Source organism: Callorhinus ursinus, unplaced genomic scaffold (genome assembly GCF_003265705.2).
Source record: "Callorhinus ursinus isolate GAN/ISIS: 27379988/994484 unplaced genomic scaffold, GSC_fseal_2.0 scaffold10, whole genome shotgun sequence".
In the NCBI taxonomy this organism is placed as follows: domain Eukaryota; kingdom Metazoa; phylum Chordata; class Mammalia; order Carnivora; family Otariidae; genus Callorhinus; species Callorhinus ursinus.
Window position 1 is genome coordinate 88,627,588 of NW_027397072.1, and position 22,694 is coordinate 88,650,281.

At 45.8% G+C, this 22,694-nt stretch overlaps 1 protein-coding gene across 3 annotated transcripts in view; it reads left to right on the forward strand.

The window, feature by feature from the left end:
- Positions 1-22,694, forward strand: part of SH3RF3 (SH3 domain containing ring finger 3) — a 361,498-nt gene that overhangs the window by 303,412 nt on the left and 35,392 nt on the right. For 2 of the 3 annotated variants that reach the window (XM_025869126.2, XM_073897932.1), the window contains exon 8: positions 2,956-3,290. In XM_025869126.2, the coding sequence (XP_025724911.1) occupies positions 2,956-3,290 (335 nt within the window). Of the gene's footprint in view, positions 1-2,955; positions 3,291-3,685; positions 3,802-4,169; positions 4,248-22,694 lie in introns of those variants that run through there. The other variant, XM_073897934.1, reaches the window with a different exon arrangement.

The following is a 22,694-nucleotide window of genomic DNA, read 5'->3' on the forward strand; positions in this document are numbered from 1 at the left end:
GGCAAGAAGGGGATGAGCCAGGGGAAAGGATCAAGATGAGTGTGACAGGGTACACCTCTTGGGACCCTGTATCCTTGAGACTGGAGGGCAGGGTGGGTCTGAATGTGGATGAGTTGAGAGAGGGGCTGGCCTGGACTAAAGTTTGGGGGGTTGCCAATGTTCCATTTCATCCATGAAATGGGAAGTGATAAACCTGAGATTAAGAAAAGGGCAATGTTGATGATAAGGTAAGTCATTTATTCATTCAACTACTCTTTATAAAGCACATGTGGGATGACACAGCAGTGAACTGAGTGACGTCTAATGGGATTTAGGCACTCCAGAGTTGCTGGAGCATGCCAAATGTTTACAGAGGAGAGGCAAAGGGGAACAGAGACTATGGAGTAAGAGCATTTTCTCAGACTGCCTGCCTCTGTCAGGCAGGTTGCTTTGGCATTGCTAACCAGTAGGATGACTAGAGCGATAGCAGTCTAGGTCAGTCTGAGGTTGGGTGGCACAGGGTGAGTGAACCTGAGGATAAATCCTACTGAGGATCAGTGGAATCTCACATTCTTCTACCAGCCAGTGTAATGAGTCATGCTCCTCTTTCTCATAGAGGATTTTTATCTTCTCCAGTGGTTCAATTCTGTAAAATCTGAAGAGATATTTTAATTGAGGTTCTCTTTCCTCAAAGACTTGTTCATTCATTCAAGAAATTTATCAAGCACCTGCTGCATGCTGCGCACCAGTCCAGCTGTTTGGAATATATTCATGAACTACACAGCAAGTGTCACTCCCTCATGGAGCTCAGCTTGTAGCGGGGGGAGTCAACACACAACGAAGAGTTGTATCATACAGACTGTTAAGAGCAGATAGTGCCATGGGAGGAAAGGGAAACGGAAGCAGGGCAAGAGGGGCTGGGATTGCAGAGCAGCAGCCTGCACTGTTCGGTGGGTTGGTGACAACAGGGCTCTCTGGGAGGGCAGTGTCTGCGATGACTGAAGCAGGCGAGGGGACGTGTGACTCTGGGGAAGAGCGTTCTGTGCCACAGTCTCTGAGGTGAGAGAGAGCCTGTGTTGGGGGAACAGCCAGGAGGCTGGAGTGGCTGAGGGAAGGAACAAGGGAGAGAACAGGGGAGGATGTCAAAGAGATTGCCTGGCAGGCAGGCTTAGAACTTTCTGGAACACCCTCTACTCTTTTGCATTGGGTTTGGCAGGGTGATGTGGCAGGCATGTGGAAGCCAGCCAGAAGAGGAGGGGAGTGGTGTGGGACTTGGAAGAATCTGGAGCAGCCCCTGCAGGCTCTCGAGCCCAAGTGATTGCTCTTGCCTGGCCCAGCCGCGACTTCTCGTTCCAGGGCCGGGGGTTGGGGGGTGAAGGAGAGTTCAGACAGCTGGGGAAAGGCAGACAGATGGCCCCAGGAGCACTGTCCAAGTCACGGGTTACCTCGGGCTGACTGAGTGAGCCCGGTGGCTTCATCGATCTGCATAGTTGCCTAACCTAGTCTTTTGAAATGTGGGGCCACGTTGAGTGAGGATTCAAACCCACCCCAAACCCTGAATACTTTTAAAACCATAAATCAGCCTTTATTTATTTCACCTCCTAGAAACAGAGGCGGCAGCGACAGTCCCTGCGTCCCGGAGATCCCGGGATCACATAACTAGCTCTCACGGCTCTTCCCACGCAACGCTGTCGGAGGGAAGAGGCCTGCCTTGCATGTGAAGGGGCTCTTGTTGGTCGCGCTGAGTTACTTCACACGCCAGGGAAATGCTGTGAGGATTTATGAGTAGATTATCTATTCAAGGCATATTTGGGGGCTGAGAATATTGTTTTGCTTTATCACGTGTATTTCTTTCATATTGCAAAGCCATGAATGCCACGAATTCTGGTGGTAGAAAGTAAGGACAGTGTGAGGTGTAATTTTTCTCTGGGTGACAGTGCAAAAATGCTGTAATCTGAGTTGCCCGATGTTGCATGGGACAAATGGCATAAAGTGATATGGGCTGACACAACCCGTGTCTCCCTTTGGGTCACCAGTCCAGGCCACAAGTCACCGTTCCTCCCATGTGCCTCACTCTGTCCCCCTGTGTGTTTCTTCTGTGATTGGTAAGGAGACAGTTCTTCAAAATCACTAACACAAGCTGCAGCAAGATTCATTTTAATTCGGTGCTGTGTTTAGAAGGGACTTTATGTTTTCAAATGGTGGATTTTTACAAACGTCAGGCCTTCAGACCCTTACCATCCTTAGGAGGCATTTTTGCTGTCAGTAGGGGGCAGATTCATCATTGTGAGGTTCCTGTTCTGTAAATCCAGAAACTGTTGCTTCGGGGTGTGAGCAAGGCGACAGCCACCGGCAGATCGCCGTGAGAGGGGTGATGGCTCACCCCCAAGGCTGCAGCTGCCTTCCTCCTGTGAGTGTCACCAGCTAAAGCTGCCGCACATGCTCGGCCTGAGCTCAGCCAGCTCAAATACCAAGTGTGAACAGAGTTCCGGGTTACAGCTCTGGGGTCGAGACCAACCAGAGCCAGGCTGTTGGCAGTGATCACCTTACAGGGAGTGGTGTCTAATAGTTCCGGGGCATCTTGGGGCTTCTTCAGGATTCTGTCACAGGCCTTACTTTTATGAACGTTTTCACAAGGGCGTTGTAAGAGAACTTGTAAGTGTATTAGTTCATCTCAGCAGAGGAAACCAGTTAGAAGGCTTCATGGGAAGCTGGGAACATGCCCACGCTCGTGGCAACCTTGGAAAAGATGTTTTGCTCCCCCTGAGGGTGGGCTGTTTTGTGCTGTGACAGGGCTTTGGGGAGATGGGATGTGTTTTCCTGGTTGCCTGGCCTCAGTCTCTCTCCCTGTGGAGCGTGCCCGGGTGTGGAGAGACCGAAGAGAGGCGGTGAGCCCGAGGAACGAGTCCGTGGCGATTGCATTGCCATGGCAAACTAACCTTGCAACCCTACTTTCTCTCCAACCTCATGCTCCAGCTGCCCACTCCTCAGCCCAGGCCCAGGACCGACCAACGGCCACCGTGTCACCCCTGCGCACCCAGAACTCCCCATCCCGCCTGTCTGCCGCCAGCCTCAGGCCCCACTCGGTGGTGTCCCCGCAGCACGTGCATCAGCCCCCCGTGCAGACGGTCATCGGGGCCCCGTGCCCCCGACCAGCCATCCCACTCACATCCGCAGCGTCTGCCGTCACACCTCCCAATGTCAGTGCCGCCAACCTCAACGGGGAGGCTGGAGGGGTGCCTGTCAGTGGCCTGTTGTCATCCAGCCCCACCAACACCGGATGCAAACCAGATGACAAGAAAAATGAAAAGGTAAGTGGCCCATCCTGGGCAAGCCCTGGCCGTGGCCCAGCTGGTTATTGTAACTCTTTGGCACCAGACACCAATGACATTTTGTAAAACTAAGGCTTGAATTAGGGCACCAAGTTCCTGCCCTCAGATGCTTTAGGCCTATGACAGAGATGGAGGTGAAACCAGCAAAGCAGCTGTCCTTGGAGTGGAATTCAGGCAGGCTTCAGGTTCTGGTAGGGCGACCCGAGCCCAGCTATAACTTTTATGCAAATCAGAAAAAAAGTATTGCTTCCTCAGAATGCTCTAATTCTGTCTGTTGGAAAATCACTGTAATATACTCATTTTGTTAGAACAAGATACTTATTGCCAGGTACCAGGATATAATAAAATAAATATATAAATCTATTTATGTACAGTGTGAACAGCTTCCCTTCCCTTCAATGTGTCATCCTTGTGCAGTCTACAACCTGTTCAACCATGTGGGACAGGCCTGTTTTCTGAGGAGAAACAGGAGGGGGATGCTGGTCTGATGGTTGGTATAGACAGCATTTTCAGCTATTCTTTTAACTTGTGAAGGAAATTGGGCTTATTTCACAAAAGAAATCTGAGTTCAATGAGCTTGCCTCTGTTACTACCCAGCTAGACACTGGATTAGCCAGGATTAGAGTCCAGATTTCTAAATCAGTGCTGCCCAATAAAACTATAATTCAAGCTACCTAATTTAAAATCTAGTAGCCACATTTTTAACAAGTTAAAATAATTTTAAAAATAAAATTAAAAGGTGAAATTCATTTTAATTGTATAATCTATTAAACCCAGTATCTAAAAATATTATCATTTCAACATGTAATCTATATAAGAAAAATGTTGATGAGGTGTTTTGCCATTTTTCACATTCAGTCTTTAAAACCCAGGGAGACATCTGCAGTGCTCACGGGCCACTGCACCGCCCATTGCTGTCCTGGACAGTGTGGACCCACATTTCCAGCTGGGAGCTACTCTCTTCATTGCCTTGCTGTATGAACAACGTATTCTCATTCCCTCTTGGCTCTACCACATGATGTGGATCTTTGAAAACCTTTCTATATAAAACCAGTCTTCCTTTTTTTTTAAAGATTTTATTTATTTATTGAGAGAGAGCGCGCGCACACAAGCAGGGGGAGCGGCAGAGGGAGAGGGAGAAGCAGGCTCCCTGCAGGGAGCCCAATGTGGGGCTCAATCCAAGGACCCTGGGATCATGACCTGAGCCCAAGGCAGACGCTTAACTGACTGAGCCACCCAGGCGCCCTAAAACCAGTCTTCTGATGAGAGTGTGCGACGCAGAGTTGGGCTGAGGCCTGCCACACAGGATGGTGTATTCAGGGCCAAGACAACCTCTCTTGTCCTTTGAGGAACAGTACCAAAACCAGCGTTGGCTGCCCAGTCCCTTGCCCAGGGCCCTGGAGGCATGCCCACCAGCTCACTTACTGTGCTCAGCAGGAGCCCAGAGGCCTCTCAGAGCTTTACACACAAGATTCCTCAGGGCCCCCGATCGGTGGTGCTCAGGCCTCGTCACCACCTGTCTCACCTGGTCCGGAGGAGTATTATGCCCAAGCTTGGGAGTGCGGAAGAGGCCTCAGTCATAGCCACTGCTACTGTGCTCTCAGCCAGCACAGCTCAAGTCCCCTTGAGACCAGCAGGTCCCAGGCACGAAGTGAAATGGTTGCTCTGTGGTTTGTGTCCATGTCTGTTTGCAGATCCCTTAGGTCTTGGTCTGCTCCCTTCCACCTTGCAGCCTGGTTAGGAGGTATAGCTGGGTCTCATTGGGAGGCAGAAGTGGGGGTGCAAGCCCACCCTCTCACTTGGCCATGCTTCCTGGAAGACTAGATCCTCCAGGCCTTAAACAGGGGATGGACTTGGAAAGGGGAGGGCAATCATAGTTCTGTAAACATTTCTGGTCCTTTACCAAAAAATTCCCTCTGTCTAGTTTGCAAAACAGATAGGGCTAGCGTCAGGAGGGCTCATGACAATAGAGTCAGGCTTGGAGGAGTCTACATGGAGAGCGATATTGCTCACCATCTTGCCCTCTTAAGCGTGTTGCTAAGGAAAACCAGCGCTGGGCCTGCTCTCAACATTCCCAGCCTCTTAGACACTTAGCAGGCATTTTGTTTTCACTCAGGGTTCACTCTCTGCTAACAGTTCTCCTACATCAGCAAGGAGGAGTTGAGTCCAGGGGACACCCAGAGGGTCCCTCCTGATGAAAGGCACTTTGGAAGGAAGCCCTGCTTCCAGAAGGAAAGCAGCAGAGATGTGCACTTCACTCGGGCAGCAGAAATGCACAGCCGATTCCAGCCTGGAGCGGCCACGCTCAGGGCTGGGCGCTGACTCCCCGCGGCCCGGGGCTGTCCATGCTGTGCTCCCACGTGGGAAGTGAAATGGATATTGCTGGATGAAGCGAGCACATGTTCGTGGGGATGGCGGCAATCGTCCGCCTCAAACCCCGGTGGAAAATACTGTACATCGTCCTTCCACATGTTATGTGTGGTTTTCACTTCTCCCCTCTCAAACAAAGCATAAACAAAAAAAAGCACTAGTCTGAAAAAAACACCTGTTAATGGTTTTTCCTTTTGTAGTCCCAGTAGAATTTCTCCTACCTTATAGTAAAATGCAAAACATCCACAGTTGCCATTTCTAGCAGAAGAGCCAAAATGGTAGCTGTTCCCGTGAATCCGTGTGGTGTGCTCTAAGCCAGCCCAAGTGGGGCCTTGTGCCTTTGTGCCGCGCCCCCCTACCCCCCGCCGGGACGGCAACTGAACAGATTTCCCCAACTTAAAAAACACAGCAGTTGGCTTCAAATCTATTTCTGGGTAACCCCATCACAGATGTGCCCATCTCTAATTACAGTGGAAGGATTTTTTTAAGTAATTTGCAATATTCTCCAGGTTGTTTCTGTTAATGAATTTTCCTCTGAAAAAGGCGGAGCTCCCAGCCCTGCTGTCCGTGGAGACCCAAACCACAGCGCTTGTGTGTTTTCACAGTGCCGAGCTCTTCTGGAATTCGATCCAGGCCCTTCCAAGCATGGGCACAAGAGAGAAGACTATGACTGATGGGGCTCCTGGCCCCTGAGGTAGTGGCAGGGGTGATTGTCTCCTAGGAGCATGGGAGATTTATTCCCAGGCATCCCAGCATGGGGGATACGAAGAGGACCCACACCTGGCTCGTGTGCTTTGATTGCTGTGGAGATCCCTGGGAGACTGGCGCTCTGCTGGTTCTACCCTTGGAGATTGGGCTTCTCAGCCCTGCTGCAAGCAGGCCTTGCACATTGGCCCTGCTTGGCCCACTTTTTGGTTGAGGCCTCCAGAGAGACTCAAGGGCTGACAGGGTGGGGACTCTTTCTGTAGACTGAATCCTGAGCCAGAGCTCTTCTCTGGGCCCAGGGCTTCTGCCAGAGTGTGCAGCCTCCAGCCTCTCTCCCAGAGGCTCTTCCTGCCCATCTTCCTGGGCCTGTGCCTGCCTGCAGGGGCTGCCCTGTGGCCCGGCTGCCAGCACACAGCAGCTCCATCCACCTGGAGAATGGCCCACTTCTGCTAGCAGTGCCCAGTCCAGAGGTATACCCCTGTGCCTCGGCCCTGGAGCCCACAGTGAAAGACTGGAGGGCTTCCTGGCACCTGTGCCAGGACAAGGGTACACAGAGGATGGGCCTGAGATGGGGGAGTTCTGACCCAGGGATTCACTCAGAGCCGTGGACAACAGTAGGGACTCTTCCAGCATCTGGAGCCATTTGGGCTGATCGGGGATCTGTTCTGCTTTGAGACAGATCTGTTGGGGGTGGTCCTGCATGGAAGAGAGCCCCCCTCCAAGAAGACCTGGGAAAGACATATGTTGTATAGCTACAGGGTACTCCAGGCTGGATGGATCCCTTCCCTGTCTCCCAGGTTGGAAACAGTAGAGGCACCCAGGGCGTGGGGAGGACCTCAGGGCACAGAGAAGACCCTAAGGCATGAGAAAGACCCCAGAATATGGAAATCATGAAGGTTACAATCTTCAGAAGGTACAGCCGGTGGGCATCATTGGAGGTCTTCCCATCCAAGGACTTGGGTCTAGTGTTTCTGAAGAAGGGACTGGATACAACTTTTGGAGTCATCTTTTGGTACCCACAGATCACAGAGTGGAAAGAAAATCTTGGAAGAATTTTAAGATGATCTGTAGTATTTAAGTTAACCCCTTTGTGCTTAAATCCATTTCTGTGCTTGAAACAACCATCAAATATCACCTATCATGTCCATCCATGACTTCTCTATTTCTGAGGCCTTATGAACATTCAGCACCAGATGATATAGATCAGTTATTGCTCAGGGTCAACTCCATGGGAAAGTCATTGGAAAGCGAGCACTGTGCCCCCAGACAGAGGCCATGGTCAGTGAATAGCAGCAGTGACTGAGGAAGGAAGTAGAAGTTCATGGCCCTCCTGAAAGCTGGGAAGCTTTCCCTGGCCTTCTGGCTAGAAGTCACTCACTCACCCCCCTCTCTCCTGTTTATTATAAGGTGCATGTATGTGGTCCAGGCAGAGTGCTAGGCCCTGGGAATCTATAGCGAGAGAAGATTCTGCTCTGACGTGGAGGGACACTGAGTCTAGTACTGGAATGCAGGCTGGTAAGCAGGCAACTGGGATAGAGTGTGACAGGTCTGGGGACAGGGAAGTTTCCTGGGGGGGGGGGCAAGTTCTGCCTGACAGGTAGGAGGACATTCCAAGCTGAGGGATGTTTCCCAAAGGTGAGGAGCCCAGGAGCAGGTGGGAGGTAGCAAGGCAGATCTAGAAGGGCCTTGAGATCAGCCACACACTGTTGAGCAGTTTGAGTTGTTGGGTGCTGGCTGAAAAGGTATAGTTTGGGTTGTTGGGTGCTGGCTGAGAAGGTATAGTTTGGGTCGTTGGGTGCTGGGTAGGAAGGTATAGTTTGGGTGTTGGGTGCTGGGTAGGAAGGTATAGTTTGGGTTGTTGGGTGCTGGCTAGGAAGTTGGGATTTAAGTTCTGATCAAAGGAGGTTAACTGTGCTCCTTCCCTCCTCTGAGTTCTGGACCCCTCACGGTCTCTGTTCTTCCTGCTCAGGTAACTGTGGCTCACTCCATGACAGCCCCTCTGACTGGTGCCTTGCTTCCCTTCATTGCTCTCCTTGGTGTCAGCATACCCTTTCTGGGGCCACTGGCTCCAGCAGTATCTTTCAAACCACACGTTTGAAGATGTCCCAATCATGAGTCACCAAACCAATTTAGTGGATTTGGACCAACCTTTTTTTAGATCAAATAGAAGACACAGAATGAACTAGAATAGACTAGATCAACATGCATTGCATACAGGAGGGATCAGTATATTTTGGGAAAATGATGGGTGTTGTGTGCTGAGTCCTGATTTCCAAAAAGTCTCAGAGCCCTGATCAATAGACCCTGAAGAGTGCCTTGCTTCTAGGAAGCATCTGGTGATATTTGTAGACTAAAGGGAGTTGGGAAAACTGTTGCCAATGAGATTTCACTCCCATGACTTCTGAGAAATTCTTTACTTTATAGACCAGAAGAAAGTTAACTTTCTGTGTATGGATGAAATAGTTTCAGGTCCACAGAGTAATAGAATATCGGAACTGGAAAGAGCCTCTGAAGATCTTTTCATTAAACTCCTCTTTTTTGATGATGCCCCTGAGACTCAGAGATGTTGAGAGGTTTGCCAGGGGTCACACAGCAAGCACCAGCATTGGAGCCGGCACAGGGACTCTGGTTTCCCAACCCTTTGTCAGCGCTGCTTGGCTCCGATGTGCTGGCTTGTGGTGGTCTCTCCAGTCTCCGTGAGGCGAAGGCCTCAGGTAGTTTTTGGCTTATCCAGGTGTCCTGCAGTGAGAGGTCAGGGGTATCACTGGCAGGAGGCTGTGGGGTGTGCACAGCAGAGGGGAGTGTGATCTGAGGGTCTGCTTTCTGGTTCCACACTGAGCTCACCGGCAGCCAGAGCCCACGTGGCAGTGAACCATTTGATCAAGTCCACATGGATGGCACAACCTCTATACTTAAGGCTTTGGGGAGCTGGTCTGAAAGGAACAGCTGACCTGACAGAATGACCGACAACAGCAGCAGCTAGGCCTGCAAGCAGGGACATTACAGGAATTGTGTTTGCAGCTGAACTTTGAACTTGTTCTATGTTATCTACATCCCACCTGTTTAAGAGCATAACAAGGCATGTATTACATAGGGTTACAATTATATTTTCAGTGAAAACCCAGGCATGTGCAATATAAAGAAATCTTGAGGGTGAAGCTCTTTAAAACAACCAGGCAGTTTTTTTCTAAATTGAAGAATCCCTGGTTTATGAATCATTTTCTCTCCAGTTGGGCTCACTGCAGTAAGCAAGCCTTTTACTTGTGCTCTTTCTAAAACGCAGACTGGAAGGGGCGCTACTGTAAGCTCTGTAACCAACCTCTCAGTTGCTGCCAGTGTGTTTCCAATTTTGAGACAGGCAGATACCCTCCTACTCTCACACACACTACCTGAATGAGCCCCACCAACCAAACCAGTGTGGAGGAGGTGTCCCTCTGCATCAAATGACTTAATCGGAGGTGGGGATGGGCTGGGGCTGACCTCACCAGGTCTGAATTCCACTGTAGGCCCATCTCTTGCAGGGAGAGTTGCCCCTGGCTTGCTTGCAGGTCAGGCCCAAACATGCGGAGACCCTCAAAGCAGTGCTGTGTCACAGGTGCGGCCACAGCAGAATACAGTGACTCATGAAGCATGGTTGGGCCCACAGACCCCTGTGGCACATCTTCATGGGCTTCGGGAACCCTGTCTGCCCCACAAGTGAATTGCTAAGCAGTCTGGCGGTCAGTTGGTCAGCCGTGGGCTGTGGAAGCCCACTTCCTTCCGGAAACACCCATGCCAGGCAGCTCTGATCACCCTTGGCACTGGTGTTGGCACTCTGGCTGGGCTGCGGGTCCCTTTCTGACTGCTGTGGGCCACTAGGAGCCCCGACGACTTCAGACCCCCTCCTCTCCCCTCCATGTGCTTGGACTGCCTTCTGTGGGTTGAAGAAAGCTGCAATTTAGCTTATGAGTAATTTTTAGGCTGAAAATGAACCCATCCTGAAAGCACGAACGAATCCCAGCTGTCAAAACAAAGCCATTCTGAAGTTTTGTAGGCAACTTATTTTTGGAAGGGAGCGTGCTGCTGGAGTGTCACGTCCCTGATGACAAGGACAGAACCTCTTCCTCATGCCTGTCAGAGCACAGACCCCCAGGAAGGACAGTGGCCCCACCCCATCTGTGGAGAGCTCAGAGGCAGCTCTGATCCAAGGAGGTTAGACCTTCTCCAGGGGTTGACTCTCTCCTGAGAAGGCACCACAGGGCCAAGCCGTTCCCCCAGCTCTCCCATAGAAACCCCCAGCTTTTGTTCTGTGGTGAGCTTCAATCCAGTGCACTTCCGGCTGTCTGCTTGGTAGGGTGCTGGGGACCCTTTCGGGGCACAGATGTGGACACGGAGGTCCAGGTAGCCAGGTGGCCTGCCCGAAGCCATGCAGCTAGTCATCACTGGGAATGAAGCCAGACCCCTTGGTGCTCAGGCTTGTGCCACTCCCTCTCCTCTGCCTCTGTCAGTCAGCTTCTCCTACTGGGGGCCCAGGGGCTCCTGCCACGGAGCAGTCAGGTCTGGTCAGGATAAAAGAAGGCACAGACTGATTAATGAGCACAGGGGGTACGTCTGGAGCGCAGCTGCCAGGTGTAAATCAGGACTCTTCTATTTATCCACCGACTGTGTGCCGTTGAGCAAGTTCCCTCACCTTCCTGTGCCTCTGTTTCCTTACCTGTAAAATGAGGACGATTGCACCTATCACCCTGAGTTTTGTGGAGGAGCAAATTAGTTCATCTCATAAATGCTCAGCCTAGTGTTTGGAACAAAAACACTAGAAATCATTATTAAGAATTTGATAATTAATTGAAGGCCAGATACCATAAGAATTAGGAGATAGATAGATATAAAACATATCCCTGAGGCTTCTAATAAAAGATTAAAAGGGCATTTGATTTTGCAGTTTTAGAAAAAAGACACTTAACATGGCCACATGGAGAGATGTGGGCTACTCAAAAATGAACCTGAATTGATTGGTGTAATCTCTTAGCAAAATGGTAATTATTCATCTCCTCTGCCACTGGCGCTTCCATTTTCTGATTTATTTTTCCTATGTCCACTGAGAAACAGCTATAAAGCGGTTTTTTAAGGTGTCAGTTTTGTACCTGACATTTAGCCTAAACAATGAATGGGAGCTCAAGAACACTATTTTAGTCAGAAGTCATATTTCAGTTGCAAAGCATTAAACCAGAATTCATTTTTAAAATAGTCATAAACTAGCAATGGAGAAGAATTTCTGATTACTGGTAGTCACACGTGGGAGTTCTGTGATTCTCCCCAGAGGACAGAGCCCACCATAACACGTCAAGATTGTTGGTGGATTTTACACATGACCCAGCCCTCCTGGACAAAAAAGAGATGATGTGATAGCAAGGTTGGTGATGTGGGTTGTAGGCATGCAAGTGGCCAAGAGCTACAGAGCACACTTGATTCCCACAGCAAGTTTGGATTCTGTTCTGCAAAATTCTATCGCTGTTACTACCTCTTTTTCATGACGTAGCTTCACATTGCTCATAAAGACAAGGTACTTTTTTCTAGTCTTCCCTGCCCAGGGAAAAACTCAGTCGTTGGAGCCAGTTAAAAAGAAAAACATATACACACACCCCATAAACCACACCAGAGGGTAACATCTGCAGAGTGGACCCAACAGGCTGTCCTTCCCAGAAGGCAGACAATGTCCGCTTGATAGGGCATCTCTAATGTTCTAGAGAACTTGTGAGTGCTCTTCCATTTTTTCACATAACTGAAGGCAATGACAAGAAAGAACAGAGTGCTGATGTTTGCTGTGGTTTTATTTTGTTTTGTTGGTGCTCACCACCCAGGCAGTGGTGGCAGGGGTGAGGGCATTGTACCAACTCATAGAGGTAAGACAACTTTATACCATCTTTTCCCTCTGGGGTGAAGTCACTCATGGGGCAGACTTGATTTTTGTTTACCTGATATTTTATGTGCTTAGTAATTCCAGGCCATGTCTTAGTAATTTACAAGATACATTTGCATATAGCATGAGAATGAAGTCCATTAATCTTTTTAGAGGATTCACACTCTTTCTGTCCTTCTCAGGTAGAACTAATGGGCCAATTTAATGAAAACATTATTGCTTTCCAATCTCTTTGTATGAACCAGCAGTGATGACTAGATTACTGGTTTACATCAACTTTCTTCTGATTCTTGGTTCTCTCCTTCACTTTGTATCACCTCAGACAAATCACTTAGACTTCAGTTTGTTTAATATTAAAATAGGAGTAATATCTTCTGCTATTAAAAAATTAATTATTGGTTGTATCAGTCAGAACTCTCAAGAGGAACAGAACCAATACAAAATATAGATATAAATATTTATTTTAGGAATTGGCTCCCATGATGAATTTGGAGGCTGGCAAGCCCATCTGTGAGGAAGGCCAGCAGGCTGAAAACTCAGGCAAGAGTTGATGCTGTAGTCTTGAGGCAGAAATTTTTCTTCCCCAGGAGTCCTCAGATTGCTCTTAGGGCCTTCAACGAGGCCCATCCACATATCCGGCACATACTCTTAGTAACTCCTTTATTTAAAGTCAACTCACTGTAGAAATTAATAATGTCTACTACATACTTTCACAGCAACATCTAGACTAGTGCTTCAGTTAACACGGCACCATAGCTAACCAAGTTGACACATAGAACTAAGCATTACAATCTACCCTTTATCAATTTGGCACTCGTAGCCATCTCTGTAAACCATACTTAGTCTCCAAATAAAGACAACAATGAAGTCCTGCATCTGCCTAATACAATACAACTATGCTGTATACAACTGAAAATGCACTAACCCTTTCCCCAGAAGAGGATTAAAGTTCTTAGACAATGTTCACTCTTCTCCTTGATATCCCATAACTTAAATACTGTGATATAAACTTAAAAATATTTAAGTACTATGATATGAAGTCAGTACAAATTATGTTACATGATAAGGGGATAAGAAGGGGAAGAAAAAGGGATTATACACATACACAGATAAACATATTCATAACAAAATCAATTATAATCCTAGTTTCTGTAACTGGTCATAGCTGGTATTCATAACTACCTTCTTCCACTACCCACTCCATGTTCTCTTTGCCTTCAACAAGCACCTAGCAAGTTGTGGTTCTTTACCTGGTAGGGTAACCCAAATATTCATTCCTAAAGGGTCTGGGCTACTAGCAGTACTAACTGAATTGAGTTGTAGCTTTCCATTGACCTTCATCCCAGGTCATGGTAGTAGTAAGAGGTGCCCTAAGGAACATGCTGTGTTCCAGGCTCTTCCGCACCTCCATTGTGGAGTACAGCCCAGTTTCCCCTAAACTAAACCCAACTTCTGACTGAAATAGTTACAGTCAGGATCAGTCACTCCAGGCAGCAAGGTAACTACTTTCTTTGCCTGTCTATTCAGTCGTGAGGCGTCCGAAATGGTTGGGTGGCAGTCTTAACTTCCAGTTCAATAGAATTGCTATTATGTCTCCCGGTGGAAGCATTCCTACCTTTGAAACTAAGATATCTGGGCCAGCAGAGTATAAAGTCTATGGGGACTGATATAAAAAATTTTGGTAGTGGGTCTCTGGATGTAACAGCACATGGTGCCATTCCCATTTCCACACCTTGATTCCTGGACACATGAATCTTGGCCATGGGGAGAAACTGCACCATAAATTTAGTGCTGATTTGGAGCACATACAGCCTCCTGGAGAACTTGGCCCCCAACCCTGCAAGGTGTTGCCACCCAGCTGGTATTGTTACTGGATCTCCGCAAGACCATTTTGTCAAGCCAGCTGCTTTAGGATAGTAAGGAACATGGTAAGATCAGTGAATTCCCTGAGCATGGGCCCGTTGCCATACTTTTTTTGCTGTGAAGTGAGGTCCTTGATCAGAAGCAATGCTGTATGGGCTACTACAACGATGGATAAGGCATTCTGTAAGTCCACAGATAGTAGTTTTGGCAGAAGCATTGCATGCAGGGAAGGCAAATCCATATTCAGAACAAGTGTCTATTTCAGTGGGAACAAAATGCTGCCCATTCCATGATGGAACCAATGTCCTCTGTTCTAGCCCATGTCTGGCTCCTCACTCCAGAGAATGGTGCCGTATCAGGGGCTCAGTGTTGGTCTCTGCTGCGGGCAGAATGAGCACCCCTATAACCAAGTTGTCCTTGGTGAGTGGAAGTCCACCATACTGAAGCCATACATGACCTCCACCCTATAACAATAGCCACTTGGGCAGGACTGGCTGTGGGGAAAGAGGATGACTGGTATCCACAGAACGGGTCACTAAAATCCTCCTCTGCTGAGAGCAGCCTTTAGTGAGCATTCATGGAGGATAAAATTTATTTCGCATATTTGCCCATTCATTGAGGTCTCTCCATTTACCACTTTCCCAGACTTCCTTGACACCTCCTTGCACAGCAGCCTGGACCTCTTGCAGAGCCTCCTTTTGTTCTGGGCCCCACTCAGAACTAACAGCTCTGTCAACTCACTCAGTAAATGTGCTGGAAAGCACACCCAAATGGGGAATATATTGCCTACAAATCCAAAGAGGCACACAAGGCATTGTGCCCCTTTTTTACCTGTGGAAAGGGCCAGATGCACCAACTTATCCTTGACTGTAGAAGGGATTTCTCAACAAGCCCTGCACCACTGAACCCCTAGAAATTTCACTGAGGTAGAATGCCACTGAATTTTTGTTGGATATATTTCGCACCCTCTGATGTGCAAATGTTTTACCAATAAGTCTAGTATCCAATAAGCCTAGGGCTCGATAGTTTCAATTAGCATAGTATCACCCATGTAATTGATCAGTTTGCTGTCTTGTGGAAGGGAAAGGTGATCAAGGTCCCTGTGGACTAAATTATGACATAAGGCTGGAGAGCTGATATACCCCAGAAGTAGGACAGTGCCAGCCTTGCCCACTGAAAGCAAATGCTCTGCTGGTCTTTATGAACAGGTATGGAGAAAAAAACATTTGCATGGTCAATAGCTACATACCAGGTACCAGACTATGTGTTAATTTGCTCAAGCAAGGAAGCCACATCTGGTACAGCAGCTGCAATTAGAGTTCATACCTGGTTAAACTTACAGAAATCCACCATCATTCTGCAAACTCCAGCTGTCTGCAGCACAGGCCAAATAGGAGCGTTGAATGGGGATGTGGTGGGAATCTCCACCCCTGCATCCTTCCGGTCCTTGATGATAGCATTAATCTCGCAGTATCTACAGGAATGTGGTATTGCTTTAGGTTTACTATTTTCCTGGGTAGAGGCAGTTCTAGTGGCTTCCACTTGGCCTTTCCCACCATAATACCCCTCACTCCACAGGTCAGGGAACAAACATGAGGATGGATTCTGCCAGCTGCTGAGTATGTGTATTCCTATTGTGCATTCCAGAGCTGGGAAAAAAACCACAGGATGGGTCTGAGGACCCACTGGACCCCCTGTGAGACAGACTTGAACTAAAACTCCAGTAGTCACCTGACCTCCATAAGCCCCCACTCTGATGGGGGGACATGGTGATATTTTGGGTCTCCTGGAGCCAGTGTCAGTTCAGGGACAGTGTCCAGGAACTCCTGACAGGTCTGATTATGTCCTTTTCCCCAGTGCATAGTTAGCCTGGTGAAAAGGTCCTTTTGGGGAGAGTCGGGAGAAAGATTCACAGTATAAATTGTTGGCAATGTAGTGGGGTCCTTCCTCAAGAGGATCCAGCTTTCCCTTCATTGGAGGGGTTCTGGGTCTCTAAACCCTCAGCCTGGGAATTGATAGAGAAGTCATGACCCTAGTTAGACTTCTGTTCACTAGACCTAGTACTCATGTGCTTATAGATCAAGTCAGGATTTAGTAGCATGCCCAGCTGTTCCTCTGCTAGGGACGCCCTGACCCACTACTGAGTGCCACAGCTCTGATAGCTGATTGGACTCTGCCGTCTGTCACAGCAACCATGACCATCTTGGTTTTGGCATGTAAGTACCTCCACTTGGTTCCTGTAGGCTCAAGATCCACATCCTCCCGTTGCATTCAGGCTTCCTGATTCTGTGCCATGCTTCTTACTGTAAGGTTCGGTCAGTGTGGAAGCGTGACCACAGAGTGCTTCAAGGATTCTGAAGCTCTTCTCACAAGTATGTTTCTCACAGTGGGTATGAGAGGTGTGTCATCCTGGGACGGGTGAGCAGGTCTTCCATGACAAATCCACTCAACACTCCAATCTCCCAAAGCTTTGGGGTACATTTCTTTATAGTATATCAAGGCAGGTAGCATTTCAACTTAATTTACTATTTGCCATCTTTTGGTCCATGTTTCAGCCAGCCAACAAACCATCCAGTTAGAGTCCTTTCCAATCCCATGAGCCACAGCATTAAATCCGGAATCTCTGTTCATTGGCTCACATGAATAAATGTAACTCTAACTTTGTTTCTTTCACCATTATCCCACACTCTTAATATTATTCCCACTCATATTGTCCAGATTTGTTTCTGGAAAAGTTGGAAAAGTCATGCAGTTCCATCAGAGTACCCTTTGCACCTCACCCTTTGAGGCCCGCTCAGACTTAAGTCTAGTTCTAGGTCTAGAAGCAAAGAGAAGTGGTAGAGGTGAGTCCTGAGGATCAACAATGTCTTACAAGACAACTATGTGAGGAGAGGCTGTAGTGGGCTCCTCCATCAAAGGAGGGTTCACCTCCTCAGGCAGGACTGAATGGGCTGCTTCTATTGGCAAAGAAGACTTGGCAAAATTTAGGGGTTCAGTGTCCCAAACCTCATCAGAATTGAGTCATATGTTCCTGGATTTCCAGGATCCCATTCCTTTCCATTCAATGCCCTCACTGCAACAATGGACCTACTGTGAGCTTGGGCATTCAATCTGCTTGGTAATTCAGCCACTCACAGGATGAACCTCTGGATTTAATGGTCAGAAGTCTCAGCTCTGGGGCTACAGAAGATAAGGGTTTCTTTCAGGCAGACATAAAAACTTTCAGATTATTTATCTGTTGCTTGGGCTGAGAATTTGAAATCCAAAACTCATCATTTGTCCAGCACAGTTAAGAGCAACTGGCCAATCTCATTATAGTCATGAGTTTGACAAAAATGTTCTAAGCTATCATACACAAGATCACCCAGAACCTTGCCTCTTAAAAAGTATTTGATTAGGAGTGTCCAGTGGTGATATTTCGTGTATCTCTATTGGCACATCATACCATGGATGATCGCTGTCATCTTTACCACTGAAAATAGAGTCATAGGACCTTTAAATCTGTCAGCTTAAAGAACCAATTCCAAAAAACACAGAACTAACTCAGGAAAATCATCTTTAAAACTCATTCTGCTCCTCTAGTACCACTCTTAGTACCAAAATCTCTGTCATTCAGAGTTCACCAGAGAAATAGAACCAAAGGAATTGGCTCATATGGTTGTGCGGGCTGGTATGTTTGCAGTCTTTTGAGCAGACCAGCAGGCTGGATGCTCAGGTAGAGTTGATGCTGCAGCCTTGAGGCAGAATGTCTTCTTCCGCAGGAAACCTCCATTTTTGCTCTTAAAAGCCCTCATCTGAATGGATGAGGCCCACCTGCATCATGGAGGGTAACTTCTTTCACTAAAGTCAAATGATTGTAGATGTTAACCACATCCACAAATACCTTCACAGCAGCTTTGTGCTAGCATCTGACCTAACAAACGGCTACTAGAGCCTAGCCAAGTTGACACCTGAAAGTAACCATCATGGTTACTACCAGTGAAAAACTATTAACTAATTAGGTGAACCATTACTAAAAATTTCCAAGGGTAGTATTACTTAAATAAGAGTATGAGAGATGTGGCCAAGGCTGGTGCTTTATTTTCCAAGATTTCACAATGAATATGATGATAACAGCTATTTCTTATTTATAGCTCTACACAAAGTCATCACTGAATGATTTGGGAACTAGGGTTTAAACTTACTATGTGAAGCTACAAGTAGAGTAAAGTGCATCCTGTTGAGGGATGGGATATAAATCAGTTTAAATTTCTGATTATTGTGCAACTTGGTAACAAATCAGTACTTAGGAAGCAATGGGGAGGAAGCCATAAATTTTCCAGGGCTTCCAGAAAAGGAGGGTGTTACCATTTATTTCCACGGCAATCAAGCTATTTAAACCCCTCGATACCTTATAGAGACATGGCTTCAGATAATTATATTAGGAAAATATTAAGAGGGATGCCCAAAGGGTTACTTGAGAGATGCAAGGAAATTGTCCCATTTCTCAGCCTCAGTGGCTTCTTGTTCCCCAGTTGGGGCCCCTGGATTCCTTCAGCACTCTCTGATTCCCTGAAATGGGCTTTCAAGATTCTCCAAGCTGGAGGTGAATGTACATAAGGCAGGAAGTGAACACTCAGAGTCTTCTCTCAGGAAAAGGCACCTGTAGGAAGTGCTCCTGGCAAGAGGTCACTAAGAGAAGATGCAGAGACCCTCATGCAAGAGTGCCCCAGGTTGACAGACTTAGCACTAGAAGGGAGCTTCGATATCATCTGAGCTAAATGGACCCACCAGCCCCCCACCAACCCAGCAGTCCTGTCTGCAACATTTCTAAAGAGGGATCACTCAGGTTCTGCTAAGAGGCACTGAGGGACAGAGAACTTACTATAGAGCAAAGAAACCTATTCTATAACTGAACTGACCTGTTGCTAAAAACCCCATCTTCTTGTTGAGTCACAATCTAGAGTCCACACACTTTCATACATATAAAATAAGCACACAAGTATATGCACATGCATACATACAATCACATGCATATAAACACACCCATGCATGCATACCTACACGTACATGCATGTGTACACATGCACATACACACATGCACACACTAACACACATGCACGCACACCTCCATGCACATACATACACACATGCATGCACTCACATACATAAATACACATCCTGTGTAGTAGACCCACTGGTGTGGTTCTGCCACCTCACTGTCCATTTTCTTTTCTAAAAATAGCCCCTCTGATATTGTAAGTCACCCTCCCAAAGATGATTTTTAAATAGAGTTTATTTTTAGAACAGTTTTAGGTTCACAGCAGAATCAAACAGGAGGTATAAAGATCTCACATGTACCCCCACCCCTACACCTGCACAGCCTCCTCAGTTATCAGCATCCATCCCCAGATGGTACATTCATTACAACTGATGAACCTACATCATAATCACTCAAAGTCCATAGTTTCCACTAAGGTTCACTCTTGGTGTTGTACATTCTTTGGGTTTGAACAAATGTATAGACATGTATCCACCATTATAATATCATACAGAAGAGCATCACTGCCCTAAAAATCCTCGGTGCTCCACCTACTCATCCCTCCTCCCCCCCCCAACCCATGGCAACCACTGATTCTTCTACTGTCTCCATGGTTTTTGCCTTTTTTCAGAATGTCATCTAGTTGGAATCATATACTGTATGACTTTTTCAGACTGGCTTCTTCTACTTAGTAATATAATTTAAGTTACCTTGGCTTTATAGCTTATTTTGGAATAATATTTCATTGTATGGATGTACCACAGTTTATTTATCCATTCACCTACCGAGAGATTCTTGGTTGCTTCCAAGTTTTGGCAATTACAAATGAAGCTGCTGTAAGCAGCATGTGCAGGTTTTGTGTGGACATAAGTTTCAGCTCACTTGGGTAAATAACAAAGGGTGTGATTGCTGGTTCATATGGTAAGAAAATGTTTACTTTTGTAAACTGTCAAAACTGTCCTCAAAGTGGCTGTGCCATTGTGTGTGTGTGTGTGTGTGTGTGTGTGTGTGTGTGTGTATGCCACATCTTCTTTATCCATTCTTCAGTTGATAGACACTTGGGCTGCTTCCATAATTCGGAATTATAGAATTGTTGAATCACTATATTGTACACCTGAAACTAAGATAACACTATGTTAACTATACTGGAATTAAAAGTAAAAAAAAAAAAAAAAAAAAAAAACTTTTAAAAAATAAAACAAACCAGACAAAGTGGGCTACGCCATTTTGCATTCCCAGCAAGCCATGAATGAGAGCTTCTGCTGGTCCAGATCCTCGCCAGTATCTTGTGTCATCAGTGTTTGGATCCTCACCATTCTAATAGGTGTGTAGTGGTATCTCATTGTCACTTTAACTTGCAATTCCATGATGAAATAGGTTGTTGGACATCTCTTCATATGTTTATTTGCCTTCTGTATATTTTCTTTGGTGAGGTGGTCGGATCCTTTGCCCACTTTTTAATCAGGTTACTTGTTTTCTTACTGTTGATTCTTAAGAGTTCTTTATATATTTTATATATTTTGGATCACAGTCCTTTATCATATTTGTCTTTTGCACATATTTTCTCCCAGTTTGTGCCTTATCTTCTCATTCTCTTCTCAGTGAAACTTGCAGAACACAAGTTTTTAATTTTAGTGAAGTCCAACTTCTCAACTGTTTCTTGCATGAATCATGCCTTTGGTGTTGTATCTAAAAAGTCATCCACAAACCGAAGGTCATCTCGATTTTCTCCTACATTATCTTCTAGTTTTATAGTTTTGTGTTTTACATTTAAGTCTATAATCCCTTTTGAGTTAATTTTTCTTGGAACATAAGGCTGTGTCTGGATTTTTTTTTTTCTGGTACATGATGTCTAGCTGTTCCAGCATCATCTGTTGAAAAGACAGTCTTTTCTCCATTGTACTGCCTTTGCTATTTTGTCAAAAATCCATTGACTATATTTGCGTAGGTCAATTTTGGGGGTCTGTATTCTGTTCCACTGATCTATTTGTCTATTCTTTTGCCAGCAATTTATCTTGATTACTGTAGCTTTATAGTAAGTCTTGACATTGATAATATCAATCCTCTAACTTTTTTCTTCTTTAATATTGTGTTGACTATTCTGGATCTTTTGACTCTCTGTATAAATTTTAGGATCAGTTTGTCGATACGCACAAAATAACTTGCTGGATTGTGTTGAATCAATATGTGAAGTTGGGAAGAATTGATATCTAGACCATATTAAGTTTTCCTATTTGTGAACATGGATAAATCTCCAGTTATTCATCAGAATTTTGTAGTTTTCCTCATAGACCTTCTACACTTTTTGTTAGACTTATACCTAAGTATTTCATTTTGGGGGGTGCTACTGTAAATGGTATGGTGTTTTTAATATCAAATTTCAGTTGTTCATTGCTGGTATATAGGAAAGGAATTAACTTTGGATCCTGCAAACTGGCTCTACTACATATTAGCTCCAGAAGTTTTTCTGTCAATTCTTTCCATTTTTCTCTGCAGACAATCATGTCATCCATGAACAAAGACAGTTTTATTACTTCCTTTTCAATCTGTATACCTCTCATTTCCTTGTCTTGGCTTCCTGCATTAGCTTGGACTTCCAGTATGATGTGGTAGGAGAGATGAGAGAGGCCAGACACCCTTGCCTTGTTCCTGATTTTAACAGAAAAGTTTCTAGTTTCTCCCCATTAGATATAATGTGAGCTGTAGGGTTTTTGGTAAATGTTCTTTTTTCAGGTTGAGTAATTTCACCCCTATTCTAGTTTTCTAAGAGTTTAGTCATGATAGGTATTAGATTTTGTCAAATGTTTTTTCTGCATCTGTTGATTTGATCATGTGGTTTTTCTTCTTTAGCCTGTTGATGTGATGGATTGCATTAATTGATTTTTTTTAATGTTGAACTAACATTGTATACCTGGGATAAATCCCACTTGGTCATAATATATAATTCTTTTTATGCCTTGTTAGATTCTATTTACTAATATTTTGTTGAGAATTTTTACATTTATGATCATAAGAAATATCGGTCTACAGTTTTCTTATAATTTTTAAATCTGGTTTTGTTATTAGGATAATGCTGGCCTCGAAGAATGGAAAATATTCCCTTAAGAAATATTCCCTTTACTTCCATCTTCTGAAAGAAATGGTAGTGAATTGGTATAGTTCTTCCTTAAATGTTTGGCAGAATTCACCAATGAATCATCTGGGCTTGTGCTTTCTGTCTTGGAAGGTTATTAATGATTGATTCAATTTCTTTAATAGATATAGGCCTATTCAGATTGTCTCTTTCTTCTTGGATAAGTTTTGGCAGATTGTGTCTTTTAAGGAACTGGTCCATTTCATCTAGCTTACCAAATTTGTAAGCATAAAATTATTCATAATATTTCCTTATTTTGTCATGTCAACAGGATCTGTGGTGATGTTCCCTCTTTCATTTCTGACACTAGTATTTTGTGTCTTCTCTTTTTTTCTTAGTTTGTTCAGCCAGAGGCTTGTCAATTCCCTGTTTTCAATTTCACTGATTTCTGCT